The sequence below is a fragment of the Populus euphratica genome, unplaced genomic scaffold, assembly GCF_000495115.2.
Source record: "Populus euphratica unplaced genomic scaffold, PopEup_1.0 scaffold63.1, whole genome shotgun sequence".
In the NCBI taxonomy this organism is placed as follows: domain Eukaryota; kingdom Viridiplantae; phylum Streptophyta; class Magnoliopsida; order Malpighiales; family Salicaceae; genus Populus; species Populus euphratica.
Window position 1 is genome coordinate 440,545 of NW_011499942.1, and position 27,265 is coordinate 467,809.

General features: G+C 32.9%; 4 protein-coding genes across 9 annotated transcripts; 2 read left to right on the top strand and 2 right to left on the bottom strand.

The window, feature by feature from the left end:
- Positions 1-777: 777 nt before the first annotated feature.
- LOC105137159 (thioredoxin-like 3-2, chloroplastic) lies at positions 778-25,375 on the bottom strand. The gene is made up of 9 exons (XM_011042788.1): positions 25,317-25,375; positions 23,974-24,024; positions 23,795-23,881; positions 23,068-23,134; positions 21,834-21,851; positions 21,628-21,747; positions 19,806-19,825; positions 957-968; positions 778-829 (listed from the first exon to the last, which is right to left on the bottom strand). Exons 1-9 carry the CDS (start codon positions 25,373-25,375, stop codon positions 778-780), a joined length of 486 nt encoding a protein of 161 aa, XP_011041090.1.
- Positions 2,231-5,342, top strand: LOC105137126 (probable receptor-like protein kinase At5g47070). Of its 3 annotated transcripts, XM_011042740.1 has the most exons (6): positions 2,231-2,624; positions 2,820-2,901; positions 3,116-3,535; positions 3,758-4,018; positions 4,256-4,378; positions 4,653-5,342. In XM_011042740.1, the coding sequence occupies exons 3-6, from the start codon at positions 3,140-3,142 to the stop codon at positions 5,175-5,177; spliced, it is 1,305 nt and encodes a 434-aa protein (XP_011041042.1). In that variant the 5' UTR covers positions 2,231-2,624; positions 2,820-2,901; positions 3,116-3,139; the 3' UTR covers positions 5,178-5,342. The 3 variants fall into 3 exon arrangements, with proteins under 3 accessions (XP_011041042.1, XP_011041041.1, XP_011041043.1); XM_011042739.1 differs by lacking the exon at positions 2,820-2,901; XM_011042741.1 differs by lacking the exons at positions 2,231-2,624; positions 2,820-2,901 and adding an exon at positions 2,902-2,958 and having other exon boundaries at positions 3,115-3,535.
- LOC105137125 (uncharacterized) lies at positions 6,842-10,735 on the top strand. 2 transcript variants are annotated; one of them, XM_011042737.1, is made up of 11 exons: positions 6,842-7,062; positions 7,480-7,884; positions 7,978-8,222; positions 8,357-8,430; positions 8,529-8,583; positions 8,747-8,821; positions 8,940-9,013; positions 9,105-9,153; positions 9,754-9,838; positions 10,171-10,227; positions 10,493-10,735. In XM_011042737.1, the coding sequence occupies exons 2-11, from the start codon at positions 7,563-7,565 to the stop codon at positions 10,537-10,539; spliced, it is 1,083 nt and encodes a 360-aa protein (XP_011041039.1). In that variant the 5' UTR covers positions 6,842-7,062; positions 7,480-7,562; the 3' UTR covers positions 10,540-10,735. The 2 variants fall into 2 exon arrangements, with proteins under 2 accessions (XP_011041039.1, XP_011041040.1); XM_011042738.1 differs by having other exon boundaries at positions 6,842-7,016.
- On the bottom strand, positions 12,840-19,823 carry LOC105137124 (pumilio homolog 4-like). Of its 3 annotated transcripts, none has more exons than XM_011042735.1 (12): positions 19,727-19,823; positions 19,596-19,635; positions 18,266-18,940; positions 16,717-17,575; positions 16,060-16,612; positions 15,825-15,966; positions 15,615-15,722; positions 14,991-15,203; positions 14,795-14,905; positions 13,932-14,126; positions 13,355-13,529; positions 12,840-13,253 (listed from the first exon to the last, which is right to left on the bottom strand). In XM_011042735.1, the coding sequence occupies exons 3-12, from the start codon at positions 18,926-18,928 to the stop codon at positions 13,216-13,218; spliced, it is 3,057 nt and encodes a 1,018-aa protein (XP_011041037.1). In that variant the 5' UTR covers positions 18,929-18,940; positions 19,596-19,635; positions 19,727-19,823; the 3' UTR covers positions 12,840-13,215. The 3 variants fall into 3 exon arrangements, with proteins under 3 accessions (XP_011041037.1, XP_011041036.1, XP_011041038.1); XM_011042734.1 differs by having other exon boundaries at positions 19,747-19,822; XM_011042736.1 differs by having other exon boundaries at positions 19,596-19,628; positions 19,747-19,808.
- Positions 25,376-27,265: the final 1,890 nt, after the last annotated feature.

The window sequence follows — 27,265 nt, forward strand, 5'->3', positions numbered from 1 at the left end:
AATAAAAAAAACTTTTATCTTTATATATATTTTTCTAAATCATGACAAAATGTTATCCTAATGCTAAATAAGATTTTGAGTTTGTTTATATATTTTAAAAATATTTTTAAAAAATTTAATTTAATTTATTTATTTATTTTAAATTTATTTATTTTAAATTTATTTTAATGTAATGATTTTAAAATAATTTTTAAAAAATAAAAAATATTAATAACATGTATGTTAATATAAAAAAATATTTAAAAAATAATTATAGTTATAGTTATAATTATATTGGTAAATAAGCTATAATATTAAAAATAAAAGAAAGTACATGATAGTGACTGATTTTCAGTTTGTGTGGTTGGAGACTTAAAGATTCACTGACTTTTGGAATGTAGAATGTACCAAACGGCATTTATTAAGTAGTGAGCTCAAGGTCAAATTAAAAGTGATTTGACGAGGATGGGACGTAAATGTTATATTAACCGTCCGATCACATCAGAGCATTTATCCACTGCAAGTGTTTCCGGGAGTTGTTGAAATAACATTAATCGTTAATGTGCTGGCATCAATATCCCCACCTCATCAAGACAGTTGTTGAAATAACATCAATAAACAACCATGAAAAGAGAGACGTTCGTTGTTATCTTTAACAAGTTTTTATTTAAAAATATTTTTTATATATATTAATATATTAAAATAATTTAAAAATACCAAAAAAAATTAATTTAATTTAAATAAAAAAATTTAATTTTTTTTAAAAACACTTTTACAACATAACAATAAACAAAATATTCACCAGAAATCCAAAATCTCATCTGCCAAGAAAGGGGGGCATGATTTGTTGCTGTAACATACTTATAGTATCATGCATCATGTAATGTAGTGACTTCCGCGTGTTGCTAAAAATAGATAAAACATTTAATTTTATCCCTATCTAGAAGATTATGTATTTAAAAATATAACTGTAATTTTTTTTTAAAATATTTTTTTATTTATAAATATATTAAAATAATATTTTTTTTAAAGCTATTTTTGATATTATCATGTTAAAATAATCTAAAAACACTAAAAAAAATTAGTTTAAAGTAAATAAAAAATAAAAACACTAAAAAAATACTTTTAAAATATAAAAACTAACAAAGTAAAAGGAAAACTAGCATTGCACATTGCATGAGGTGCACGGAGAGAATAATTTAATTCAATCTCGATGAATATTGATTCCACTATACTTAAATAGATAGGGTTTTTTAAAATAGTTATATTATTTTATTGAAAATAAATAAGATATAGACATTGTAAAACTTAAGTAGAAAATCTGGCTAATATTAGCACAATACACTTGCATGTGTATAACATACAAAGAAACCCGACCAACACCTCTAACAAGGTGAGAGTCGATCCTATTTCATGCTTGAGATGTAAAGTCAATATTATTTGTTATTTTAGAGTTTATTTGAGAGTTTGATAAATATTATTTTTTAAAGTGTTTTTTATTTGAAAGTATATTAAAATAATTTTTTTATTTTATTTTATATATAAAAATATTAAAATGATCTAAAAATAAAAAAATAATAATTTAAAAGTAAAAAAATTAAAGAACACGATTGAAAGGCACCAAGGGACATCGGAACCGGTAATATGAATAAAATAGATGCAGGAGCTGAAACCGTCCACACGGCTTCTTCCGAGTAATAAGACAGGAACACATGACAAAGCAACCATTACAAATTTGGTAATCAAATTCTCATATGTCTCATCATCAAATAAAAAACAAATGATCAACATTCTCTTTCATAACCAATGTAATATGTGATCTCCCTCTATCAATCTTTGACTTTATATATATTTTTAATTTAATAATTCTTTTTTTGTACACAGTTGTACTATATATTTTTTATTTCTTAAAAAAAATAATTTTGATATCAATGTATTAAAATAATTTGAAAAAATTAAAATAAAATAAAATATTTTTTAAAAACATTTTCAAAAACAAATTCCGATAATCTTATGGATCAAAAATACTAAAATGAATCAAGAAAAACTAAAAAGCAAACTTTTATTAAAAAAAGAAAGAAAGGAGAGAGTACAGTGCATATGGAGCTTAATGGTTTCCAACTTCCAACCAACATTCAAAAACAGCAAGGGACACGTATTATTAGAAATGCGATGGAATAGAAGATGCCCACGAGAACTGTAGAGAGGACCGAGTCCCTGTGGGTTTCACCAGATGGAAGAATCCCATGTTTTAAAGAAACAACCGCACCCACAACACACCTTCCATGTTACCTTTCATTCGGTTTTTCCTTTCACGTAAAGCGAAGAAAAACCTTTTCACATCTTCGTTTTTGGATTTCTTTCTTCGATGAATAAAAAAATATTTCTTTTTTTTAGGGTGTTTACTGGCTCAGACGCTGCCATAATTTGTCTCTTTCATTTAAAATGATGGCTTTGGTTGGTGAGCTACAATCCAGCTGCCTTGTATTGACTGGCCTTGGATCATGGAGTGCTCGTTGTTGCGTCTATGATTGCCCTCTTTCCACCCTTTTTTGGATTCTGGGTCCTCCTTTAATATCTCCCTCATACTTGTGAAGGATAACAAGAGCTGTGTTCTGTTTGTCTCCTTCTATTTTACAAGAAAAGTGAGTTGTTTGTTGCCTCCTTTTCTTCTTTATCTAGCTAAATGGGTATTAAATTGTGGTGCTTCAGTAGACTCTGTTTATCGTCTTTGTTTGCTTTGTTTCGCTGATGGGCTTATTTATCTAGAAAAAGGGTTTCTTTAAAGGAGAATAAGGAGCTTATTGCCTTTAGAAAATAACTCCAGGGTTGATGTTTAGGTTAATTATCTTATTGACTCCGGTGCTTTGTGTGTCGTGAAGAAAACTGGCTTCGTTTTGGCATCTATGATTTGATTTGTATGTATGTCTTGAATGCATTAGTCAGTTTTGCAAGTGAATAGAACACCTTACTTCACAGGTTAAGGTTCTGCATCTATGAATACCATTGCTAATTTTATGAGAATTTGGATGTGTTTCAAGTTATAACCAAGTCTGGTTTTTGTACTTTTGTTTTAACTGTGACCTTAATTCTGGTGGCATATGTTGTAATGCTGATACAATTGTGGATATGCAGGCCAGGCAATTGTGCTTCAGGAGCTATGAAGTGTTTTCACTTCTCCAGCAGGGAGAAAAATGAAGAACCAAAGACTGTAACAAAATCTGTTTCTGTCCAATCCACTTCATCTACATCAATGTCGATGTCAACTGATCGTGACCTGAGGAAATCCGGGTCTGAGCTCAATTCTCAGAATGTATCAGATTTTAGTACAGAATCGTCCACAAAGAACTCATTTGCTTCTTTGTGTCAAAGACAGAGCAATCTTAAAGCCTTCACATTCTCAGAACTGAAGACGGCCACCAAGAATTTCAGCCGCTCTGTAATGATTGGGGAGGGTGGATTTGGCGGTGTGTATAGGGGAGTAATACGGAGCATGGAAGATTCAAGTAAGAAAATCGATATCGCTGTCAAACAACTGAGCAGAAGAGGGCTCCAGGCAAGCTTTCCCCCCTTTTCTCCATGCCTTGTTTACTACAAATCATTCTTAAATCAAAACTTCATCTTGTCGCCTTAAATTTTGCCTTGGAAACATCTTAGCACTTAAAAATCTAATACATTCAGAGAATTGAACTAAGAAGATTGTAATTAAGAAGAGAGAAAGTTATTGCCTTCAGACTCTTACTTCATTTTGCTGAGGTTAAGTTCATCTTGTTCGCAGGGGCACAAGGAATGGGTGACTGAAGTGAATGTTCTAGGAATTGTTGAACATCCAAATCTTGTCAAATTAGTGGGCTACTGTGCTGAGGACGATGAACGGGGAATCCAGCGCCTTCTGGTATATGAATTTATGCCCAACAGAAGTGTGCAGGATCACTTGTCCAGTAAATTTCAGAAAGTTCTTCCTTGGGCCACAAGAGTAAAAATTGCCCAGGATGCTGCCCGAGGCTTAGCATACCTCCATGAAGGAATGGATTTTCAGGTATTTTTAACTCAACTCTCTAGGACATTGTTGTAATAGGACCTGCTACTACTCATCTTTTGTCAACCCTCTGCCCCTCCCTCCCCTCCTCAGGGATTGAGACTGGGGGTTTTGATCATCATGTTTACCTTTTTTTCTGCTCTTCATTTCGAGTTTGTTTGGCACCGCCTAATATAGTATGTAGCTGCCTCACTTCACTCCAGTGCATTTACCATTTTTCTTTCATTGTTGCTGCAGATTATTTTCAGAGATTTTAAGTCTTCAAACATACTACTGGATGACCAATGGAATGCAAAGCTATCAGACTTTGGGTTGGCTAGATTGGGGCCTTCAGATGGGTTGAGCCATGTTTCAACTGCGGTATGTTGTTCATCGTTACTCAAAATGATCCTCAGACCATGTCAAACAAACTGTTCTGTCTCCAATCAGCAGCACGAAAAGCCATGCTATAACTAACTTCCCTTTGCACATAAACTACATTTTCGTAAACTTTTTTATAATGAATTGACAAGGCTATTTATGACAGTCATCTGTGGTCTTGGAGACTCTATCAATGCATCTTGATAACTTGCTAGTATGATCAGTTTGCAGACCTAAAGAAACTGAGAAACCAATTTATCTGATTTGGAAACAGGTGGTTGGAACTATAGGATATGCAGCTCCTGAATATATTCAAACCGGGCGTCTCACGTCTAAAAGTGATGTGTGGAGCTTTGGGGTTTTTCTTTATGAACTGATAACAGGCAGACGTCCTTTGGATCGGAACCGGCCAAAGAATGAGCAAAAACTCTTGGAATGGGTCAGGTCACACCTCTCTGATGTAAGAAAGTTCAGGTTGATCATGGACCCAAGGCTCGAGGGAAAATATAACATCAAGGCTGCCCAAAAGCTTGCTTCTGTAGCTAACCGGTGCTTGGTACGACAGGCCAAAACACGCCCGAAAATGAGCGATATCCTGGATATGATCAACAAGATTGTTGATACAACAGACAATGGAAGCCCCTTGCTCCGTACCAAGAGTTTGGCCCCGAAAGATGCTCCTGAAGGACCTGGAAGAGAACGTATGAAAAAGAGGTTTTTGGATTCAATATTTGGAGATCAGAAGAGATGCTGGTCAGCTTGGAGAACATGGAGAACTAAGCTAATGAGGACACGCTGAAAGCAAAAAAAATGAAAAATGGAGAACTAGGCAAATAAATCTTGCTTCGATGAAGTCCATTTTTGTTACATGTGTAAGTAAATTACTCTGTTCTACCTGTGTACCCCCGATATACAATTGTAAATGTTGAATAACGTAAATGAGTTTGCCACAGGATTTCGTTGCCATTACAAGTGTTAGAATGGAATGCACTAGATCAATGAGACATGGTTGTAAAACTAGCCGGTGATTTTAACTCACGTTAAGTCTTATGTTGAATCGATTTTTTTAACTAAAACATTATTATTATTATTATTTTATTTTTTAAATCATAGCTTAGATTATTTCACTAACTTGCAGTGTAAACTTGCTTAATCCACAAACACTGAATCTGGTTCTTATTATTCATTGGTTGATGCCTTATGGCCTCTATGAAAATGAACACAATACAAGCACACGAACAGAGATGATAAGGTTGAATGCAAATTTATACGGGAAAGGTGATCATATGCAAATAAGTAACATATTCGTTGCATTTATTACTTTTAACCTCTTCATATTTAAACACATTTCTTTTTTCTTTTTTCTTTTTTCTTTTATATATATATATATATAGAGAGAGAGAGAGAGAGAGGATAACTAGCGACTGGAATCAATATCTTTTTTTTTAATAGAAAAAAACTGTTAATGAAACCTTTGTATGTTTTACAAGTGTTAGGGTTCATCCTTGAATAAGAAAGCAAAACTATAATGGAATCTTACATTAAAAGTCATGATTGTAATATATCCAACAACGCAGGAACTTATTACAAGTTAAACGTGCTCGCTAGGTCCTTTCCCAATCCGTTGTGCTTTAATTAACACAATAATTTTCATTTTTTATAAACAATAAGGGACTGTTGCACAGGAGAAAATTGTTTACTGTTGATTATTAATAATTAATAGCACGTGGAGATTATTTATTAAAACATTTGTATGCCATTTTTTTATTTATTTTGAATAATAAAAATATTTCCACCAAAAGATCAAATACAATATCCTTTATCATGAATATGCATGTTTTAACGTGCAAAACAAATTAATACATAACTCAATATTATCGATTTAAAGGGCAAAATCACTTGCGAGTAAAAGAAACATAATCTCCAAAGATTTGCTAGTGCTTCCAATTTAATTAGAAAAATCAATTGTTAGTATGTCAAAACAATTTGGGATTTGATCCCATTCATACTGCGAATCATAAATTAAAAATAAATAAATTAAAAGATTATAAAATGTGATTATTATTGTGGTGCAAGGTAATTTTTAAAAGTATTTTTTTATTTAAATATGTATTAAAAGTATATTTTTTTATTTTTAATATTAACACATTAAATTATTAAAAAAATTTAATTTAATATTTTTTTTAAAAAAAATTATTCTAAAAAAAAATTTACTGCACTCCGAATGAGATACTAAGTAAAAACATCTATGGCGGTCCCGAAATTAATGCCGATACATGTCAAAATGTCAACAAATTAAAAAAAAACCCTAACTATTAAAATTCTTAACAAGCAAGAAAACACTAATAAATAAATAAATAAATCCTTATAAATTACACGTGGCTCAAGAAACCGGGACTTTTTGGTAATTGAAAAGAAATGGTGGCGGTTTCAGGATTCTCAGATAGCACTTTGGCATCATCAGTAATATATAAATTTCAACAAAGGATGCCTAAACAAACAGCAACTTTCACCAAACCCAGAATTTCTATTCGTTAGGATTTTCCAATTAAGATATTTTAGAAAAATCCTTTATATATTTAGTTCCAGAAGGGAAAGGTTGTGTTTTTTACCTATCAGGAGTTAAAAACCTGAACAGGTACTTAGGTTGCCGTATTCAGATTTTTCATGGGATTTGAAAAAAGGTTTGAACTTTATGATGTGTTTGTTTTGGTGATGAGTTTCGTTTTCATTTGGTGTTTTTGATTGGATTGAATGTTATTAAGGGTTTGATGGAAATGGATTTGGTTTTCTTTTTAGTAAAGTTATGTTCTTTTAGCTATTTTGTTGGTTTGTTAATTTGAATGTTTTTCAATTGGATTTGATGATATTGTTGTTTAATGATGTTGTTTTTAAAGGGTTAGCGGCAAATTTGTAGCTTTAAGTGTGGAAAATAGTAGGGTTTGATTTTGATTACTGAAAGTACGGAAGGGGGTTGGCAACAAACTTGTAGCCTTTTGTGAAGGACGTAGAAAGTTTTGATTTTTGATTAGTGAAATTTGGAAGTTATTTGTATAGTGAATTTGATTAGATATTGCATTTGACTATGGCTAATTTTGCAGCTTGCCTTCAGAAAGATTTGTGCAAGTACATAGCGCAAGGTGGTTGTGCTTCTTAAGAGATTTCATTAATTTTGATAGCCAAGATGATTGTATTTGAGCAGGATCCTGATGTTGTTCGATGGGGTCTCCATAATCTAATATATGATTGTACGCTTCCGAATTCTGGTTCGTGTTATGCTGTTACTCGTCATGACAGGGATACATTTAATGCTGGGTATGTTAGAGAATATTATAATGATCCAGAACATGCAAATACCGTGGAGAACGATGCTGTTATTGCTCGTGCTCTTCAAGAAGAACTTTCACGGATTGCTGATGCGGAATCATTTGGGTTAAATAACGCTGAACAAGAATCAATTATTATGCAGCAATGGCCTTGTTCTCATGAAAGATACCATGGTTCTGGTACTAGGAAATTCTGCTGCTGCTATTTAATTCCTTGGTTATTTGTGATCCTTTATTTCACATAATTCATTTGATTTTATGTGCCACGTTTAGAGCACAAGAACAGTCTGGAAGTCACAAATGATCATTGTGAAAACAAAACGGGTGCTGACAATCAAAACAAAAATGTAGCAGATGATTCTAGCAAGAAGGATGAAACAGCGATCCCTACTTCATCTTCTAAAAGTGAAGAAGATTCCCTTAATATGGAAGAGTTGGCAATTAATTCAAACTTAGCAAATGAATACGCTCTTGATGGTGAAGTGGGCAAGAGGATAAGCGATATGGTTCCTATTCCTGTAAGTATAACTTCTGCCAAGCTATACCACACTGCACTGAAGATTAAGATAAAATTCCTTCTAGCTTTGAGTAAATGACATCCTTTCAAAAATAGAGAATTGAGCATCCTAAATTTCTCATCTGTTTTCTGTAGCTTGTTCCTAAAACCAATGGAGAAATACCATCAGAAGATGCAGAGACATCAGATCATCAAAGGCTGCTAGACAGGTCTCGTATATATTCTGTTGGGGATCGTGCCTTTTAGTTCAAGTCTGTAATATCTTGACTCAGACAATATTTTTAATTTAATGTTTTGTCTGTTTTAGGTTAAAGGTATATGATCTTGTTGAGAATAAGGTTCTAGGAGATGGTAACTGTCAGGTTGGTACCTTCTTTGTTTTAAAGATAAACGGTTGTGCGAAAAGCTTACTTCTGAAGCTCTGTTACCTAGTGTTATTAGCTCAAGTTATGTCTCAACTCTACCGTTCTCTGTCAGATCAACTCTGATAGATTTAATTAGAATAATGTTTTGTCTTTTTTGCAGTTTCGTTCTCTGTCAGATCAACTCTACCGTTCTCCTGAGCACCACAAATTGGTGAGAGAACAAGTTATTGATCAGGTTGGTTGGCGTTTAGCTAAGTGTAGTTCTGTGCACATGTATTCGAGTTTCATTGATCCGTTCTTATACATATAAGCGTAAACTGTAATCTTATATCTAACAATGATGATTTCATCAGCTCAAGTCTCAGCCGAAAATGTACGAGGGCTATGTTCCTATGGCTTATGATGACTATCTGAAGAAAATGAGCAAGTTTGTCACTTCTCTTCGTTTTCTTTTAATCTCCTAAAACTTTCTTGAAATATATTCATGCTCATATGTATATTTATGCGGCTAAAATTAGGGTTGGTGAATGGGGTGATCACATCACATTGCAGGCTGCTGCAGATTCGGTATGGGCAGCCATCTTACTTTTGTACATTCCCTCATGTTTTGTCCGCTTGTCTTTCTGTCGATCTTGATGTTATTCATTAACCCTTTGTGGAAGATATCTATAAGTTGTGAATTTGAAGAGAATCGCTGAGAATGATGGATTATTGAAAATATCAGCTAGTTATTTATGCAACTAAATTCACCTAATACCCGTATTCTCCAACTGGTTGAGTTGAGTACATAATTCTTTTTGCTTCACTCTGCTTTTGTGAGACCAAATTCTTCATGAGATGACGAGATATAATTTATCAATTCTCTTAACTTTAATTAAATGAATTGCTTTTGTTTTTTTTGAGTGATTTTTGCAAGAATAAAAATTGTGAAATTGCTTTTTTTGTCTCACGATAACTTTTCCTTGATGGATAATATAACAACACTACGTTTCAAGTAGTGTATCTACTACCGGGAAATATTCTTGTAAGCCGGCTTTGCTATATTACTTTAGTACTTTTTACTTTTTTAAGAGCTCATGAATGCTACTTGTTTTCTGTCTGTAATTTTATTTTAGAGGTTTAAAGCTTATTTAACTGATGTATTTGCATGTTGCCATGTAATTGCAGTATGGTGTCAAGATATTTGTGATTACTTCATTCAAGGATACATGTTACCTCGAGATCCTTCCAGAGACTCAAAAGTCCGATCGGGGTAAGATTAGACTTTTCGAACTTGTGTGCTGATTAATAGAAGTCTAAGCTGAAGAATGCTTCACCATCTTTCTAATATATGGAAATTTTATTGTAAGATTGGTGTTTTCTGTAGAATAAAATTTATTAATTATGAAATTAGGAAATGTAATATGCCCTGAAACTCATTACATTGAACATGCTCATATAATCAGCGCCAAGAAAATTCTTATCCAGTTCAAACCAATTATTTTTTTTTAAGAACAAAAAAAGAAGAAAGAGGAGAAAGAATTGGGAAAATATAGGGCGAGCAGATCTGAAATCAACTGCCCTTGCAACTTGTGTTTTGTGCAGTTATTTTCTTGAGCTTTTGGGCGGAGGTGCACTACAATTCAATATACTCAGAAGGAGGTAAACATTTAATCCCGTTGCCATAGCAATGAAAATTGTTCTGTGATACTTATCTGTAAGGTCTATCTTTCCCTGGCTTCCAAGTTACATCTGATGTGGTCTTTGGCTTTTATAAAAGCAATTTTTAACAAGTTACGAAAACTTCATGTGTGAAGTCCTGTTCGGGGTAGTAAAAGAATGCTTGGTATAGTTGTTCCACAGTTTTAACTGTAGTTATTCTCTTCCTGGTCACCTGCTCTAATTCTCCTCCCTATCTCTAATACAGAGCTACCGCAGCTGGAATCGAAGAAAAAGGACTGGTGGAGGATTTGAAGCTGGGAACTTCATCGGCAAACCTCATAAGAAGATGCTTCTATGCTACATTGAAAGCCTTTTAATTTCATTCACACAATGGCCTCGACAAAGGAAGTGCAGAATGCAAATGCCATGCTGCTGCTACTACTACTTCGTCACTTTTAGCTACCTTTGTGCATATTACTTCATTTAGATCTGACCGCCATAGTTCCATCCTTTGTGTTGTGCCCTGATCTCTTCATTAGTTTTTCGTTCTTGTTTCTGGCTGTTCCAAGGGTTTTTTTCCCCTTCATAGCAGAACCCGGAGACACTATTGTACTTCTAGAACGTATATCATTAAAATAAATCATAGTTGCTGTATTTCTTGCATCCTGTTTCCTTTTTGCCGAAAACTAGGAAGGTTTGTGCGCTTCAGCTTGCCTGTATCCTGACATTTTGTCCAAACCCAGAATGGAACAAATCGTGCAGTGACTGAAGAAAACAAGAAAAGAAAAATATCTCCTTCCCCTTCCTTTGTAGAGGCCAAGGAATAAACATGACAACAGAAAATAAACTACCATTACGGCAAGATTTTAATTTACCTATAGTTAATTGAAAAGGTATCCATAGAGAGATTGAAATTTAGAAAATATAAAGTTAATTTTTGTTAATCTTTTTAATGAGATAGATTGAAGGACCTTATTGGTAAATAGATACAACATCAAGGAGTGATCGATAATTTTTTTTGATAAAATCCATAAACTTTAGGAAGATAAATTGAAATTAAACTTTTTTTAAAAAAGCTGCTGGTTTTCTATAAACGACAAGTCATACTAAACAACTAGCTAACTAGAAGATCTGAAATAAAAACCACAGGTCAACACAAGCTCTTCTTCCCCTTCCAATCACCCACCAAAACCCCTAAAACCTTACACCACCAAAACCGAAATCTCATGTTCATCATCAAAAAACCCACCTCTAAAACCCTAAAATCCCTAGTCTACACATCTCAAAATCCAATCTTTCCCCTTATAAATCATAGAACCAAGAACCCACCATACACTTATCACAAACCAAGAACTATGTGGATGTATACATGAAATTAAAAAAAAGATCAATACTTTGATTTAATAGAGCATATTATACACAAGTGCAGTGAACTTAAACCCATCATATTTTTGAAAAATGTGATAGCCCAGAATCCCAATGGTTGTATACCTATCTCATGTGTTTCAAAGTAAGGCTTGCATTTTGATGTGAGTTGCAAGGTTTTTGAGGCAATACCCATCAATTTTTGAGGAGTTTACTGGCCACAGTATAATTTGCCTTGGTTTAGATTGACCCAAGAAGCTGTTGAGATTGATAGAGGAGAGAAGGTTGTATGAGGATTGTTAAGAGGATTTGAGAGAGCTTGAAGAAGTTTATTTTGACGTGTAAAGAAAAGGTTTTGCCTTTGAAGGTTATTCAAGGGATGTTATGGTATTTCAGTTTGCCTGAGGATTTCTTACAGTGTTTGGATAAGAATCTTTATGGGTCTTTTAGGGTAGTGGAAATGGAGGAGGAAGGGTTAAAGGGATTACCTGTTGAGAGGAATGAAAGGGTTTTGTCTGTTTTGCAAAGAAATTAGATGAAAAGGGGAGTGTATTCTGATGAACCTATGGAGGGAATTGAGTTTCCACTGTTTCCATCAAAGGGTGTTAGGTTAAGGAGGAAGATCGAGGACTAGTAAAAAGAGTTTCGAAAAGTTCCGTGTGTATCCCCATATGAGGATTATTTACATTTGAATCCCAATACTGATATTACTGAGAGGGATGTTGGGTTTCTTCATGAGTTGCTTTGTTTGTTTGTTGAGCATTCTGCAGAGAGGAGGAGACTTTTGTGTGTTAAGAAGTATTTTGGGTTGCCACAGATGGTTCACAAAGAATCAGAGGTGATTTTGAAGAGGAGAAGAGTGAACAATCCCTATGTCGAACGTCCAAAATTGGATTTAGATTTGGATAGTGCTGATGAATACAGTGTAGAAATAGGTAGGGTGTAAAGATGAAGTAAATTAGGTCTGAAAGTTGTGTTCACTGGTTCTGGTTACCTTCTCTAAGCGCTCCTACTTGGGTCCATTTAACTTCTGTTGTTACTGCCATGTGTCAAGTGAACGCCAGCCACGGATTGACGTGCAAACTTTCTAACATTGCGTGGCATTCTTTTTGTAATCGAGAGGGTTATTACTAATAGAATATTGGTAAGAAAAAATCCAATTCCTTTGGAAAAACAGGTAAGACGGTAATTCACTCCAGAGAAGGGAGGTCGAAATTCAAAGTGCAACAATCCAAAACACTGTCCTCTGAATCGAAAAGATCAAATATCATATTTTACCTCTGCCAGTAACATTTACATTTCATTCCTTTTTGACAGACTACATCTGTGCCTGTACTCCAAGAGAGACTAATCAACTATAAATTGCCCTCTCTGATCTTCTCTCGACTGAGAACTTAACTTTTATTCTGTGAGCTGAATTTACAATTAGATATTAACAGAAAATGAAAACATCTTATTCCGAAGACATGTTTATTTACATCTATTCTTCTTCTCTTTAGAGACCGAAGCTATGAGAAACTTGAAAAAATCACCTTCCAAGTTAGCTGTACAAAATGCATGCTCTTTTTGCTGTTTTACGGCGGCAAAGAAAAAGCACCCTCCATGTTTCCAGATTTAATCACGTTAGGAGAAGACTGAGGATGACAATCCTAAGCGCCTTTCTGTAAATGAGAGAAAGAATCATGTATGTTCACTGGTAATAAGTAAACCAGGCAAACGATAGCAACACATTTTCCATTAAGTTACTACAAAGATTCCTCACCTCCAGTTGTGATGAGCTTCTCAACACGCGAAACAATATGTTTACCGTAAGTGTACCTCTTCAGGGCACTCAAATGAACCCTAATGCGAGAAAGAATTAACTCCAAACTTCGATCACTGCAGGTCTCAAGAACCTTCTGTACAACGTAATTTCCAAATGGATCTTTCATCATAGCCTGTGCAGTTTCACATTCCAAACACATAGATCATCCAGCCACTAATCAGTGAAAGTAAATAAGGAACCGAAATTGGAAGACTCAAAACAAACATAGGCTGCAGTAATCTCAACGATCATATACATGACTAGCATGTTGAGATTGGATGATCATTCATCAATAAAAAAGTTGATACAGCGAAGTACTGGATATTTAGAATACAAAATATATAAAAAAATACACAGAATAGAAGTACAGAGATTAAATGACAGAAAAAAATCGAATTTTAATACCACATGACAGTTCTTCTTCTTCTTTTTTTTCAATATTTTTTTATAATAAATCAGGTTGGGCTCAGATTTCTGATGCGAGGGTATTTTTATCAGGACCAGATAATGCTAATTAAGGCACTTGTGCACTGACCTGCAAGGGCTCATTTTCAACAGTGGAACCAAGTATCTCATTCACCAAAAGTTGGCGCTCCTCAGGGCCACCAAATGTCAAGCACTTCTCCACAACATTTGAAGCAAATTTCTGCTGACTCATCAAAACAATATGTCCTGCAAGCTTGCTAATAATAGCAGATCGTTCTTGTGGCTTACCATGCTCAAGAACATGCTATCCAAAACAGAAGTATGAACATCAGGAAATTAATGAAGCAGTAGAGAAGCAGATCAGTTAAATACAGAACAAAGCCACCCATTTCATGCCAATGATGCAACATAATCCAAAAACAAGATCAAACCCACATCTTTAGTCCACATAGAGAAGTCAATATGGATGCAGAGCACTAGATCTAACAGGATGACAAAAACTTCGAAATCCTTGAAAGTGAAAGTGTCAGGGATATGAATAATTATAACGTTCAAAACAAGGCACTCAATACTCCCACTTAGATATCAAGGACTTCACTACCCAGTCCAGGATGCGGGACCAAGTCCTTGATGCTCATTAATATTCTTGCAATATATGACCTTCTTTCACACGAGGAATTTATTTTCCATGATAGTCTCCTACACGTCTTTATATTGTTAGATATTGTTATAGCAGGAAACTAAGGTGATATGATAATATCTTAACCACAAAGAAAAATAAATCCCTGTAAATTATAGACTACTTCTGCCTTGCTTATTTATCATATTCAATGGACTTTGACAAATTAAAATAAAAATTTTAGGACTAGCATGTAGTGTAACCTTAACTGGACAAACTCATATCTTAGGTGCAAAGAACTTCACTTGCCAGTCAATACATGCATGTTGGATCAACTGGAAAATTTTCGATACCTGAATGACATAATTTCCATATTGATCTTGTGCCAAAGTGTACACAGACTGCATAATTTCATCCATAATAATTTGCTGTGTATTCATGTCCTTACAATGCTCCAGGACCCTCTATTTTGTGCCAGATCAAAAAATTGACAAGTCAATAATGATCATATATTTACATCAAAGAAGTGCATACAGAGTAATTCCTGACCTGAATGACACGGCAACCATAAGGATGGGTGGATAGGGCCAAAACTTGCCCATAGAAAGCTGAGATGATGAACTTAATTCGATCTTCCGGGACACACTCTATACACTTCTGAATAACATGATTGCCATTCTGATCACGAATGCATTTAATGACAGAGCCGTCAAGCTCTACCACCATTTGAGTCTGTCGATCCACATCAATCATCTCCAAAGCCTGTGGTCAGATTTAGCACACTAAGTATATTGAATAGCCAGAATAAACAAAAAGGGCAATGATCTTGCTCTTAAGGTAATAGGCTACAATTCATGAACTGATCAAACAATTCTTCTTCTTTCCTTTGTGGTGGATGCATTCAAGAGTACTAAATCATAATTTTTGAATCATGCATTTAAGGAGTTCCCTGGCATTACACCAAGCCACATCACAGTGATAAATCAAAAGGTCGAGGAACTGGATAGTGCTCAGCAAAGTAAGCATCACCAACAACAATATTCACATGGAAAGTATGGATGCTTCAAGCAGATAGGGATGTCAAGTAAAAATCTCAAAGGCACGTGCTGAGAACAAACATGCAAGAGTGTGTGCACATGATGCATGTATGACAGCAAAGGCATAGAAAAGTACCTTCTGGATTACTCTGCATCCATACATTTGAAGACTGAGAGGTAAAACATGACCAGTAAGTCGACTGACTAACTCCAATCTTTGACTTTCTGTACCATGATCAAGAAACTGTGCATTCAAGAATAACAAAATATTAACAAATCATACATAAGAAATAGAATTATAAAGGATATATCGGCAGTTAGAATTTCAAATAAAAACAATATGTACCTTTTGTATGACATAATTTCCAAACACATCGGTCATCAAGGTAAGAGCATGAGGTATAATCTCAGGGAATATCTTGTTCTTCTCGTCAACTGAAGCAGTTTCTAGTTTCTGCTGAATAAACCGACTTCCATATTGATCCGTGCTGCATTGCATAAGAGATGTTAAACTCAGCACTCCCAGTACTCCCAATACTACATGAATGAAACAAACACCTAAGCAATAATTCAATATATACCTGAATTCAACAACCTGACCAGCAATGTCTGAAAGTTCAAAAGAACCGTTCTTGCTTTTCTTAAATCCTTCTATTGAGGATGATGAGGGTCTTCTTTCTGCAATGCAGCCAATATCAGACTGCCATGACCCAATGGATCCTCCTATCGAATTCCTCATCGTAGAAGCTAAGTGTGCAGCTCGCTCGCTCTGAAAACTTCCAGATCCAACAGAAGGAAACGTAGATTTCGCCACTAAGTTCTCTGGATATGGCATGCTAAGACCATATGATGAATTCCTATGGTATCCCTGATTCAAACCACCAGATTTGGTTAGAAGTGGCAACTCATATTGTTGCTTCTGTTCAACAAGCAATGTCTCAAGGTAAGCTTTCTGAATCCTGTCCAAGTCCCCATCTGAAGTGCCAAAATAGTTTCTAACTGGAGGATCACTAGATGTTGCTACAGGACACGTTGCATAATCTGAAATTCTTTGCAAGTACTGAGGATAACATGGGTCTAGAGACCCCACTTGATTTCCCAGTCTATTAAAACCATGCCCAATTCCATGACCACCTATAGCAAAAACAAAATTTCAAACCAGCAAGAAATGTATCTACTATCCATGTGTATATTGTACATATAAATTCCATGAAAGCTTCGAAAGAAGCAAAGATAACCTGTATCAAGATGATTCTTGATCACCGAATTCAATTTTTGAGTTGAATAATCATCAGGTACACGGCCAGTGAAATCCACAATTGGAACATTTGCATTTTGAATATGAACATGTGATCTTTCCAAACATCCAAGGCCCGAGGAATTCATTTTTGAGTGAAGATTGGAAGAAGAATTTCTTCTAGAAATACTAACTTCCCCGTTAGAAGTTATCTTACGAGTATTACTGTTTGGTATGATCCCATTGTTTCTTGGCATATCGGTATAGCTGGTCGAAAATGAGAGATTTTCTACCTTGGACTTTTCTCTGAGTTGTTGCTGCAGAGTCTGGTCACCACTACTGGGCACATTAAAAGGAAAATCTGGCTCATTTTCCATATCCATTTGCAGTTGACATCGTACATGACTCTCTTGATCTGTGAGTCTAGTGTGCAAAAGGCTTAACCCAGACAACGAGTTGGCAATTTCACCAAGCTCAGTAATGCCCGAGGAATGATCATTTTGGAAACTCATGCCAACAACATTCTTCTTCTCAATAGGACCAACTCTGCTGCCAACATGACGTAGATTTGAAATAGCAGACATCCCACCCAGCTGCTGTTCAGGTGTTGTACTCCTAGACAATGATGAACCCACAGCAGATACCATAGAGTGAGACAAGGTATCAATGCGGCTTTGATTTCCAGTAAAGCTAGTGGTAGCTGCTCCTGAATGCAGGCCTTCAAGGGATTCCATTCCATAGAGTAACCCAGCTTGATGAGGATCACACACACCATTTGCATCCAGAAGATCACCAAAGGCATTATGACTTGCTGGGGATGATAGGTGACCTGGTATGGAAGTGGACTGATCAAGTCCTTCCTGAACAATGTAAGAACACCGTTTGTCAACTGTAGAAAACGAGCGAAATGAAATGAAAAGAGATAACAGAATGTATCACCTAGCGTTTGCTGGTGTACATGTCAGTTGAATCCAATTAAATTGGTTGAATAACAATGGGCAACACTAAAACTGCTTTTCGAGTATAAGGAACATAAAAAAGAAGATGGTTTCTATGAAAAGAACTTCAAGTCTTTTGTTTTAGAATGTCATCTCCGCATTGTGTCTTTAAAAATAGAGAAAAACGAAATATCGCATGAAAAGTCATTGTCCATCAAGTCCCTCCTCTTGATAAAAAAATTTGTTACTTAATCAATGCTAAACTTTAAAATCGATCAATCGATCAATAGTCAGATTTGACACTTCTCTAAAGTACCAATGGTTGCTTAATCAATGATAATAAAAATTGTTTCTAGATTAAATTCGCTTCATTCATAGTCTTCAACTATAAAAGTTGCATCTAGCACAAAGATGCTGTCCTTATAGCCAAAACAGACTTCAATAGTTTCCTTAATAAAAAGAAAAAACCCCTTCAGCATGATTTCTTGGACAAATGGCTGAACCAAATATGAAATCGCAAAATGTTCAGCTACCAATTCTTATAGTATTATTAAACAGTTGACAAGCTAATTCTTGTATAAGCTCAAATTTTCAAATTACTAAATCCACTACCTGAAGAATGTCAGCAAAACTTTTCCTCCTCGGACCAAGCATGGAGCCCTGCAATTTATGACCATGTGAAATTCTATCAAGCCACTCGGCCGAAGCATTCCTAGTGAGATAAGTTGTATCTGAATTCCTCAATTCTGTCAAATCATTGTCGACCTTATGCACTGAAAGTCCCGGCTGCATTGAAAACAGCGAAGAACGATCACTATCATCAACCACCTTATTATTCCTCGAGTCCCCAGTACCTCCAAATGAAGATCCAGAAGACTGAAACCTTTGTACAACACGCCAATCCTCCTTGGACAACAAGGGTGGGGGCAATCTTGGATTAATATTATCATGAGAATAGTAATACAAAAGATAAGATGGGTGCGAGCGGATCTCATCTTCAGCCAAAACCACATTGTTACTAACACTGTTGACGTCACTCAAGTTATAGTTCCTAAAAAGGCTTCCCACGGCACTTAATGATCCTTCAACAGTGGGTGGAGCACTACCACTCCTATATATATCAAGATCCCTTTCTATGCGTTGATTACATCGCTGTGATTGTAGAATCAATCCCAGTTCGCTCTGAAGATTACCTTCTGGGTTAGAAGAGAGCCCCCCTCGTGGATAATCATCTACTGTATGTGGCTTGTTTATATTGCCGCCCCCAGTGACCATCTCTCAAAGAAACTGAAAATCAGCAGAATACAATAAATAACCAAATAAAAAATAAATAAATCCAAATTTCCACAATAATTCTATGTTTAATTGCCAAATTTTTTTTACAAAATTCATTTAAACAAAGAAGGGTCAAGCCTGGTGAAATTAAAAATCCAAACTTTAACACTAATTCTCAGTTTGGTCGAAAATTTACGAAATTCATTTTAAGCCAAAAGGGGTCAATACAATGTCACATCTAGCAAAATCAGAATTTCTGAAACTTAAGATTTTACGAAAAGAAATAAACATAGTATGTTTAGTATTTTTCAAACAAAAGTAAAATTAACAATACAAAAACAATAAAATACTACTTTATTGCAGGAACATGACCAGACATGTAAGAAAATAATACCCACGTAAAAAGAAAAAAATAAAATCAAGGCCCATTACCTATATCACATAAGAAAAAAATCAAAGCATTAATTAAAAAAATGAACTTTAATCAAAGCATTTACGTATGTTAAATCAATGAACTTTAATCAAAGCATTTACGTATGTAAAATCAAGACAGAAGAAGCTCATAAAATTTATTCCTTTTCTTTAGCGTTCTTTCTCAGCAACCAAAAAGAGCTTTGAAAAATTAAAATCAAACAACAAAATCATAAATTGCATCATGATTAAATACCTTCACAATGAATCTCCACATCAACGGAAAAAACTGGAACCTAGAAAAAATAAATAAAAAATCAACGATAAAATACACGAATGTAACTTTTTTAAAAAGAATCTAAAACAGACATGAATAAAAAACGAAACTTGGGAGGGAAAGAGGTTACGAGCCAAACGATGTCGTATCAAGAATTCATAAAAGCTTCGTGATCAACAACAGGTAATTAAAAAATGTGACACAAAAGAAAATAGGTGGGGATTTACAGAGGGAGCGAGAGCATGGAGAGATGAGATTCTTTCGAAACGGTCACTTGTTTTGTTTCAATTCTTTAATTTTTTTTTATTTTTTTTTATTATTATTATACTATAGAGCGAAAAAGAGAGGGGATTCTGAGGACCGTTGATCGATCATGGACGTGTTGAGCTGTGATCATGGATATGCTACCATGTCAACAAACTTGCCAGCATATATATACACACATACACAGAGTCTCGACATCTCCTGTTTTATTTATTTTTATGCTTTAAAAATATTTTTAAAAAAAATTTAATTTTTCAATCTATTTTGAATTAATGTTTTTTAATATTTTTAAATTATTTTATACATTAATATTAAAAATAATTTTTAAAAAATAAAAAATATTATTTTAATATATTTTTAAATAAAAAATATTTCCAAAAACAACAATAACCATATTTTTGAAGCAAACTCAAATTAAATTAAATTAAACATGCTAAAACGTCAGTCTACCACTTTAGCTTCGCCGGCCAGGTGTTTTTTTTTTTTTAGCTATCCTGTATTTCTAATTTTTTTAATTTCAACCCTTAATGTTCCGAAGAATTTGACAAATTTTTGTTAAGAATGGAAAAAATTTAAAAAAACTACAGTATAACCATAAAAAATTAAATATTATTCAATTTTTTTCAATTTAAATGTTTTATTTTGGTTACTAATTTATAGATTCAGTAGTATTTTTTAAAGTATTTTGGATTTTTTGTTATTTTAAATTTATTCTCTATCTCAGGTGAAAAACAATTTTTAATAAAAAAATTATTAAATTCAATATAGTTTATTATCACAAGGCCACTTGAAAACTACAAAGTCTCACGTCAATTAATCCTTTTTATGAATATTCTGTGTGAGGTCACATCATTGATGGAATTGATAAAGACCCACCTTATTTTTTGTTTTTTGTTTTTTTTTTACGAGACCTCGTAGTTCTTGTCCTTGACAATACTTAGGTTGCATTCGAATCTAGATAATAAGATTAAAAAAAAAAAAAGACCATACAAGTAAAAAATATATTTAGTTTTAGATTTAAAATAAATATGTTTGTTTGATAATTTTTTAGTAAATTGTTATAGTAAATATCAGATAAAAATAAATTCATCTCTATCTTCACCGTTAAATACTTACTTTAACCTATGCAGCATTACTTAATAAAAAACCAAAATCCAAAATATATAGGTAACTTTAACTATGATCCAAGACCTCCACTTTAAAAAAAATCAAGAATAATTAAAATATATTTATTAATTATAATTTATAAAATGAAAATTAACTTCACTTAAAAAACAAAACCTCAAATACAAAAGAAAAATTATTTAAAACCCTGTTAGTTAAACATAAATTAAAAATATATATTTTTAAATATTTTATAAATTATTTAACCCGGGCTCTCAGTAATATGAAACAAAGCCATGCGCTCTGACTAAACTCAAACTAGGGCGCATTATCCCATTGTTGCAAACAGCTCGTGCATGCCAACAAGGTGAAATTAACCTTGTATTTCCTTCAAACTCACAAAAGCATCACAAAATTAACTGTAGTGGCTTTGAAACAAAACGCCCCTCTGGGCAATTCATCACAAAATAGAGGAGAACAGCAATACCTGGAGTCGGCAGTGTAACGAGTTCATAAAAAAAAAAAAATTATTATCGTATATTCCTCTGAATTTATCTTTCTTTTTGCCGCATATGAGGTTATTTATACATAGCTGAAATCAGCAAACATATGGGCCAATCTTCTTTTCTCTATGCAATGTTTATAATTGATACCATAATTCACAAGGTACCTCATTTTCAATCATTTCACGAACTTCATTAATGACCAAATATGCTTTGTGACCGGCAATCACTTCTGCCTGTCTCTTGCTATCCTTCCATAACTGTTTAGCAAAGAGAAACAGCTTTAGGAAGGGAAGTGAAGAAGGAAAACATTGAATCTAGAAAACATACAATCAAAATAATTTGCCTGAATAGTTGGCATTTTCTGCACAGATTTTGCAGTCCACAGCACAAAAATACATTAAAAAAATGGATCAATTAAGTGTTAATCACAAGTGCACGGATACATGTTTTGCTGAAGCAAGCAGAAAGTGTGGGATTAAGGAAGCTTCTATATGCCTGTGCACGTTTAAAGTTTGTGAATGGAATAGCCAGGTGTGGGATTTATGACTACATAAAACCAGAAGAGCGTGATCCCAACCATTCAATTATTCATCAACTAGTTGTTGGAAAAACTAAGAATAACCAGACATAAATTTAACAGGATTAATTCAGTAGAATATAATTTATAATTTATAATTTTCAATTCTTTTCCTCTTTATGCAGTAAAATAAAATTAAACAATGATAAAAAAATAATGCAAATAATCACAAAATCAACACCAAGATTTTTAACGTGAAAAACCTAATGTGGAAAAAACCACGAGACCGTAGTCCACCTAGAAACTTTCATTATCAACAAATAATGGGTTCACAATCATTCTTCTTCAGATTCAACTAAGGGATACAACATATATATCATCAAGAACAATTTATTCTCGAATTACAACAAGATTAAAGGAGAATTACTGAGAATAACTCACAATACTGACAGCCTCGTTTTCTATCAAAACGGACAGCTTCCACACCACCAATCTTCGATCCAACCGTTCAGAATGAAGATCAACGTGTCTAGAAGCTGCTGTCAAAATCTCAGCCCGATCCAACGGTGAACGAGCTGGAAATCAAAGAAAGAATGAAGGCTGCTCTGCTGCCTTTTCTTCTCTTTTTCTCTCTTGATTTTCTTCTCCTCTCTTCTCTTTTCAAATCTGTTGCTACAGTACCCGAACCACACTAATATTAACACCAAGAGACAACCATCACATGACATTTAATGTGATGGTCCCACCAAATTAATATAGTGGCTCCACTATCATATGGTGTGGAACCACACACAACATTAGTTAATGTTTGTGGTTATGCAGAACCTGAGAACAAACAATTCCAACCCCTCAAAGTAAACTTAAACTAAATTTTCATACTTCCTCCGTCTCAACATCTACCCCCTTTCCCTAATTGATTTCATATCTCATTCTATCTGGGCAAGAAAAACATTTAACTGCTTAGTTGCAACATAATTTTAATTGTCCAGACTGTTCAATATAGAATTAGAAACAAGGAAAATTGCAGAAAATATAAACCATGTGTAACTATGAGACTTACAGTAACCCCTGCACGAGCAACAAGCTTGTGTGGGGTGTTATTAACATTGACACAGCAAAACCGCAATCTGCATTGGTGAAGAAAGTTCTCGATAATTATATTGGCAAGCAAAAGGATCAATTGTCAAATCATGCTTGGATTTATGGACATTCATTTAGGCATTGAATGGATTCCGGATTCATGAATGACATGGAGTTCAATCTTTAAAGATCCCAGGAAACTCAAATCAAGAGGCATCCAGGACAGCTGCGAAACATTAAATATAAGGATGCAACCTTCCAAAGTACCAATGCTAAATGCTTTTCTCATCCCCCAATTCTGCTTCAAAAAATGCCCTGGGAAATGAAGGGTGGGTATAACTTTATTAAAGACTGCATTTCCTCATTTGTTGAGCATCTTCAGTGAGTACCCCTAAATAATGCTAACACTAATTCATTTGATGCCTCCAGGCTATTAAAACGGGATTGGTTGGTGGAAATAGAGGGATTAAAACTAGGCATCTGATTTTAGTTAAGGAAGAGCTGCATTTATAATCGGTAGAAACTAAAATCAACTGCGGATTTCAAATCTTTTAAACTATTTTCCATTAATTTGGCATGCATATCAAATGAGAAATCGAACAGTAAATGCATGGTAAATAAGCCTCTAGAACAAATTTTCAATGTTTCCAATGGGCGATTCCCTTCTAATTTAGCCATGGACGATCATAAAGTAGAATAGAGCAAACCTTCTATTGTAATCAGCTGCCACCTTTTCCACTTTTGGTTTCAAATATATACATTTTCTGCACCAGTAATAAGACCATATAAACCCACTGTCATGCAGTAAATTATCCTAGATAAGCAAGGATTGTTTCTTAAATTTCAACTAAAAACAGCACAAAACCCTCAAAGATCTAAAGCATGCATTCCCATTCGCCAAAGTTTCTCTTTAACCAAATCAACTTGGTTCTGAAATCTACCAAATGAAACCAAAATCTTACCAGTTGGAACAAAAGCATTAAGAATAAAGATACCTTAATGACAATTTAGAAGACTAAAAAAATCTAAACTTGGTCCTTTTCTCAAACTTTTTCACTAATATAAAATTGACCCAGATGCAGAAATGGGATTGACTAAAAAAAAATCTCACCAATTCAAACAAAACCCAAAAAACAAACTAACACCACACACCAAACAATGATAACAAATTTCACAAGCTGCTCTACCTCTGATATCACACGATGAAACTGGCTCTCACCAAAGGTGGAGGCAAGTATGGGCTTGAATGAGCTTTAGATCAAGATTTTATTAATATTTTTTGAATTAGTTTTATATAAAAAAAAATTATAATTTTTAATTGAAATATCAAAAAATTCTAAAAATTTACAAAAAGCTTTCTAATATGATATTTTAGTTTGAGTTAAAATTTCATATTTTTTAGAGAAATTCAGAAATTTGATAAAAAATCACAATTTAACCAGTTTTATATTATTTGGTGTAATTTTCAACCTGACCATCAGATTAAGATGAAATTTTACGATGGATCTTAAAATATATTGAATTAAATTTAATGTAAATTTTAGAATTAACAGAGTTTGATAATGCTAACAAAAAACCGTCAAATAAAAGCAACCTGACTCATTAAGGGTAAAATTATTATTTTTCATTGAAAAATAAAACAAATCAGTTTTTTCTTTCTTTCATGTATTGCTGACCGGACAAAAGTAGAATAGAAAAGGAAGAAAAACAAAAGAGAGAAAAATTAGGAAAAAACATTAAAAAATCCAAATAAAAAAAATAAAAATAGTACGAGAATAACCTTGTAAACTTACAAAATTCAACTTATAAAATACTCATATAAGAAAGAATTAAGTGAAGGAAGAAGAAATTAAGAGGGAGAGAAAAATTAATTACTTTGTTTTTCAGTTAACATACAATTTTTATTTTATCCCTGTTAAGAAATTATTACAATATCAATTCAGATTCAATTATAAATGAATTATATTTTATAAAATATTAAAAAATATAATTTCAATAATAAATTTATTTTTATTTTTATTTTAATTTTATATACTTTCAAATATATTTTTTTAATATTTTAAATAATATATTTGAATTTAAATTTTATTATTAACTTAAAAAACTTATTTACATGAGTTAATAATTTATTTTAAAAAAATTTATATATTTATTTAATAGTGCAGGCAGGAAAATTTTCTAGCTCCGCCTTTCCCTTTCACTGTAAATGGACTCCAACTCAAACGATACAGGAGAATCATCCACCTCTCGCAGAGACCCCTCTTGGCTCCAAGCATGAAAGATTCCATTTCCCCCTTAAAACCTATGAATTTTCCCGGGAAGAATGAATTTTCCAGGAGAAAGTTTCATAGAGATCAAAATTGAGGGGTTTTGACAAAGGAATGCTTAATATTGACAAGTCACGTGGGATCGAATTTGAAGACAACAGTCTGAGGGATGGTGGGTTCTGTAAGATCTTAGACATGTTTGAAGAGGGAAACACCAGTAAAAATTTGCAGAAGAAACTCTAGAAATCAATATAAAGAGACAAGCGATATGTATGCTGTCCTGTCATTCATGCCTACCACGGGATATTAGTTTTGTCCAATTATAAGGAAAGTTCAAGAGTTTTTGTTTTTAGCACTTAAAAAATGGAAAGAAAAACAAACAAAGAATATTTTAAAAAATAATACAGCGTAGAGAAAGTCGAAAGCCGCAACTCACGAGTGTCATTTATTGTTCTTTCTAAAATTAAAAATAAACTGATATAGTTTATAATAAAAAAAAGATATAAACATATCAAAATTTTAATAACAATATTACCACTATCATTAAAAATATCAATAAAATAAATCAAATAATATCTAATAAAATTAGAAATAATAACTCAAATGAGTTACATGAATCATTTAGATATATAGAGATTTATTTATCTTTAAATGACTTGTATGATATACTCCAGCTAATTATTATTTTTAATGTTATTTAATTTATTTTATTAAGATTTTTTTAATGATATCAATAATATTATTATTGGAATTTTAGTATAATTATAGAATCTTTAATTAAATAGAAAAGGAAAGTAAAAGATATAAACAATAAATATGGAAACAAATCTGATACTTCATGTATATGAAAAAATATCCATATAGATGCATGGAATTTAGGACGTTACATGTGTATAAATACCAATCGTAATTCCACTACATCATAAAAAAACACAACACTAGAATTTTATAAGAAGCACAGCACTGCTACTGCTACTGCTACCAAAAGAGAAAATTAAGAATGGAGAAATCTTCTTTCAAGTTAGCACTCGTGATTGTTTTGGTATTTTCTACAACTTGTAAGTCTCTCTTCTTATTTTATTTTTTTCTGCGAGTTTATTGTATAATTCACTCTTATTTTTGTTTAGAAATATGGTTATAATTATTTTTTAAATAATTTTTCATACTAAAATATATATTAATAATTTTTTTATTTTTTAAAAATTATTTTTAATATTAGCATATAAGTAATTTAAAACATTAAAAATATATTAATTTGAAATAAATAAAAAATAAATAAAAATATTTAAAAATATTTTTAAAATACAAAAACAAATAAACCTAATAATTATAAAAAATTGTGATATTTGTTGATCTCGTTCATATAAATCAAAACTATTGAGTTCTTTTTTTTTAATACCAATGACTGTGGTGTTAAAATCGAAGCATTGTAAAATAATTAAAAAAATAATTAAAGTATTATATATTATTAGATATTGGCCGCGTGTGCACTGCTATAGAAAATTTTTTGGAATATTTTTTTATTTAATTATAAGATAATAGATACTTAAAAAAAACAACAAATAGAATAATAAGAGAGAAATTTTATTTTTTTTCAAAATTGTTTTTTTCTAATTCACACACACATATTTGTTTTGATAACAAAATAGTTTTTTTTATCAGCATCATTGTTCATTGAATAAAAACTATGAAAACACACATATTTGTTCTGATAACAAAATAATTTTTTTATCAGCATCATTGTTCATTGAATAAAAACTATAAAAAGTATAAAAGATAATTTTTTATGTAATTTAAAGTAATAACATAATCACTCAAATATTATTTTAACAAAGTGATTTTTTTTCATAAATAAAAAATATTAAGAGAATATCTATAAAAAGACAAGACATATCTAGAAGTCGGAGTATA

Bases quoted from the DNA above. Each gene is read 5' to 3' on its own strand.
- LOC105137126 (XM_011042740.1), top strand. From the start codon at position 3,140: ATGAAGTGTTTTCACTTCTCCAGCAGGGAGAAAAATGAAGAACCAAAG. The intron at 3,536-3,757 runs GCAAGCTTTCCC...TCTTGTTCGCAG, and splicing joins TGAGCAGAAGAGGGCTCCAG to GGGCACAAGGAATGGGTGAC. The intron at 4,019-4,255 runs GTATTTTTAACT...TTGTTGCTGCAG, and splicing joins ATGAAGGAATGGATTTTCAG to ATTATTTTCAGAGATTTTAA.
- LOC105137125 (XM_011042737.1), top strand. From the start codon at position 7,563: ATGATTGTATTTGAGCAGGATCCTGATGTTGTTCGATGGGGTCTCCAT. The intron at 8,431-8,528 runs GTCTCGTATATA...TGTCTGTTTTAG, and splicing joins CATCAAAGGCTGCTAGACAG to GTTAAAGGTATATGATCTTG. The intron at 9,014-9,104 runs GTTTGTCACTTC...GGCTAAAATTAG, and splicing joins TATCTGAAGAAAATGAGCAA to GGTTGGTGAATGGGGTGATC.
- LOC105137124 (XM_011042735.1), bottom strand. From the start codon at position 18,928: ATGGTCACTGGGGGCGGCAATATAAACAAGCCACATACAGTAGATGAT. The intron at 16,613-16,716 runs GTTATCTTTGCT...TTTTTGCTATAG, and splicing joins CAAGAATCATCTTGATACAG to GTGGTCATGGAATTGGGCAT. The intron at 15,204-15,614 runs GTACTTTTCTAT...ATCTGACCACAG, and splicing joins GATGCAGAGTAATCCAGAAG to GCTTTGGAGATGATTGATGT.
- LOC105137159 (XM_011042788.1), bottom strand. From the start codon at position 25,375: ATGGAATCTTTCATGCTTGGAGCCAAGAGGGGTCTCTGCGAGAGGTGG. The intron at 24,025-25,316 runs GTATCGTTTGAG...TTCATTTGGTAG, and splicing joins GAGAGGTGGATGATTCTCCT to ATTTCAGAACCAAGTTGATT. The intron at 19,826-21,627 runs TAAACATTGCAT...CCCCACCTATTT, and splicing joins GTGAATTATGGTATCAATTA to TCTTTTGTGTCACATTTTTT.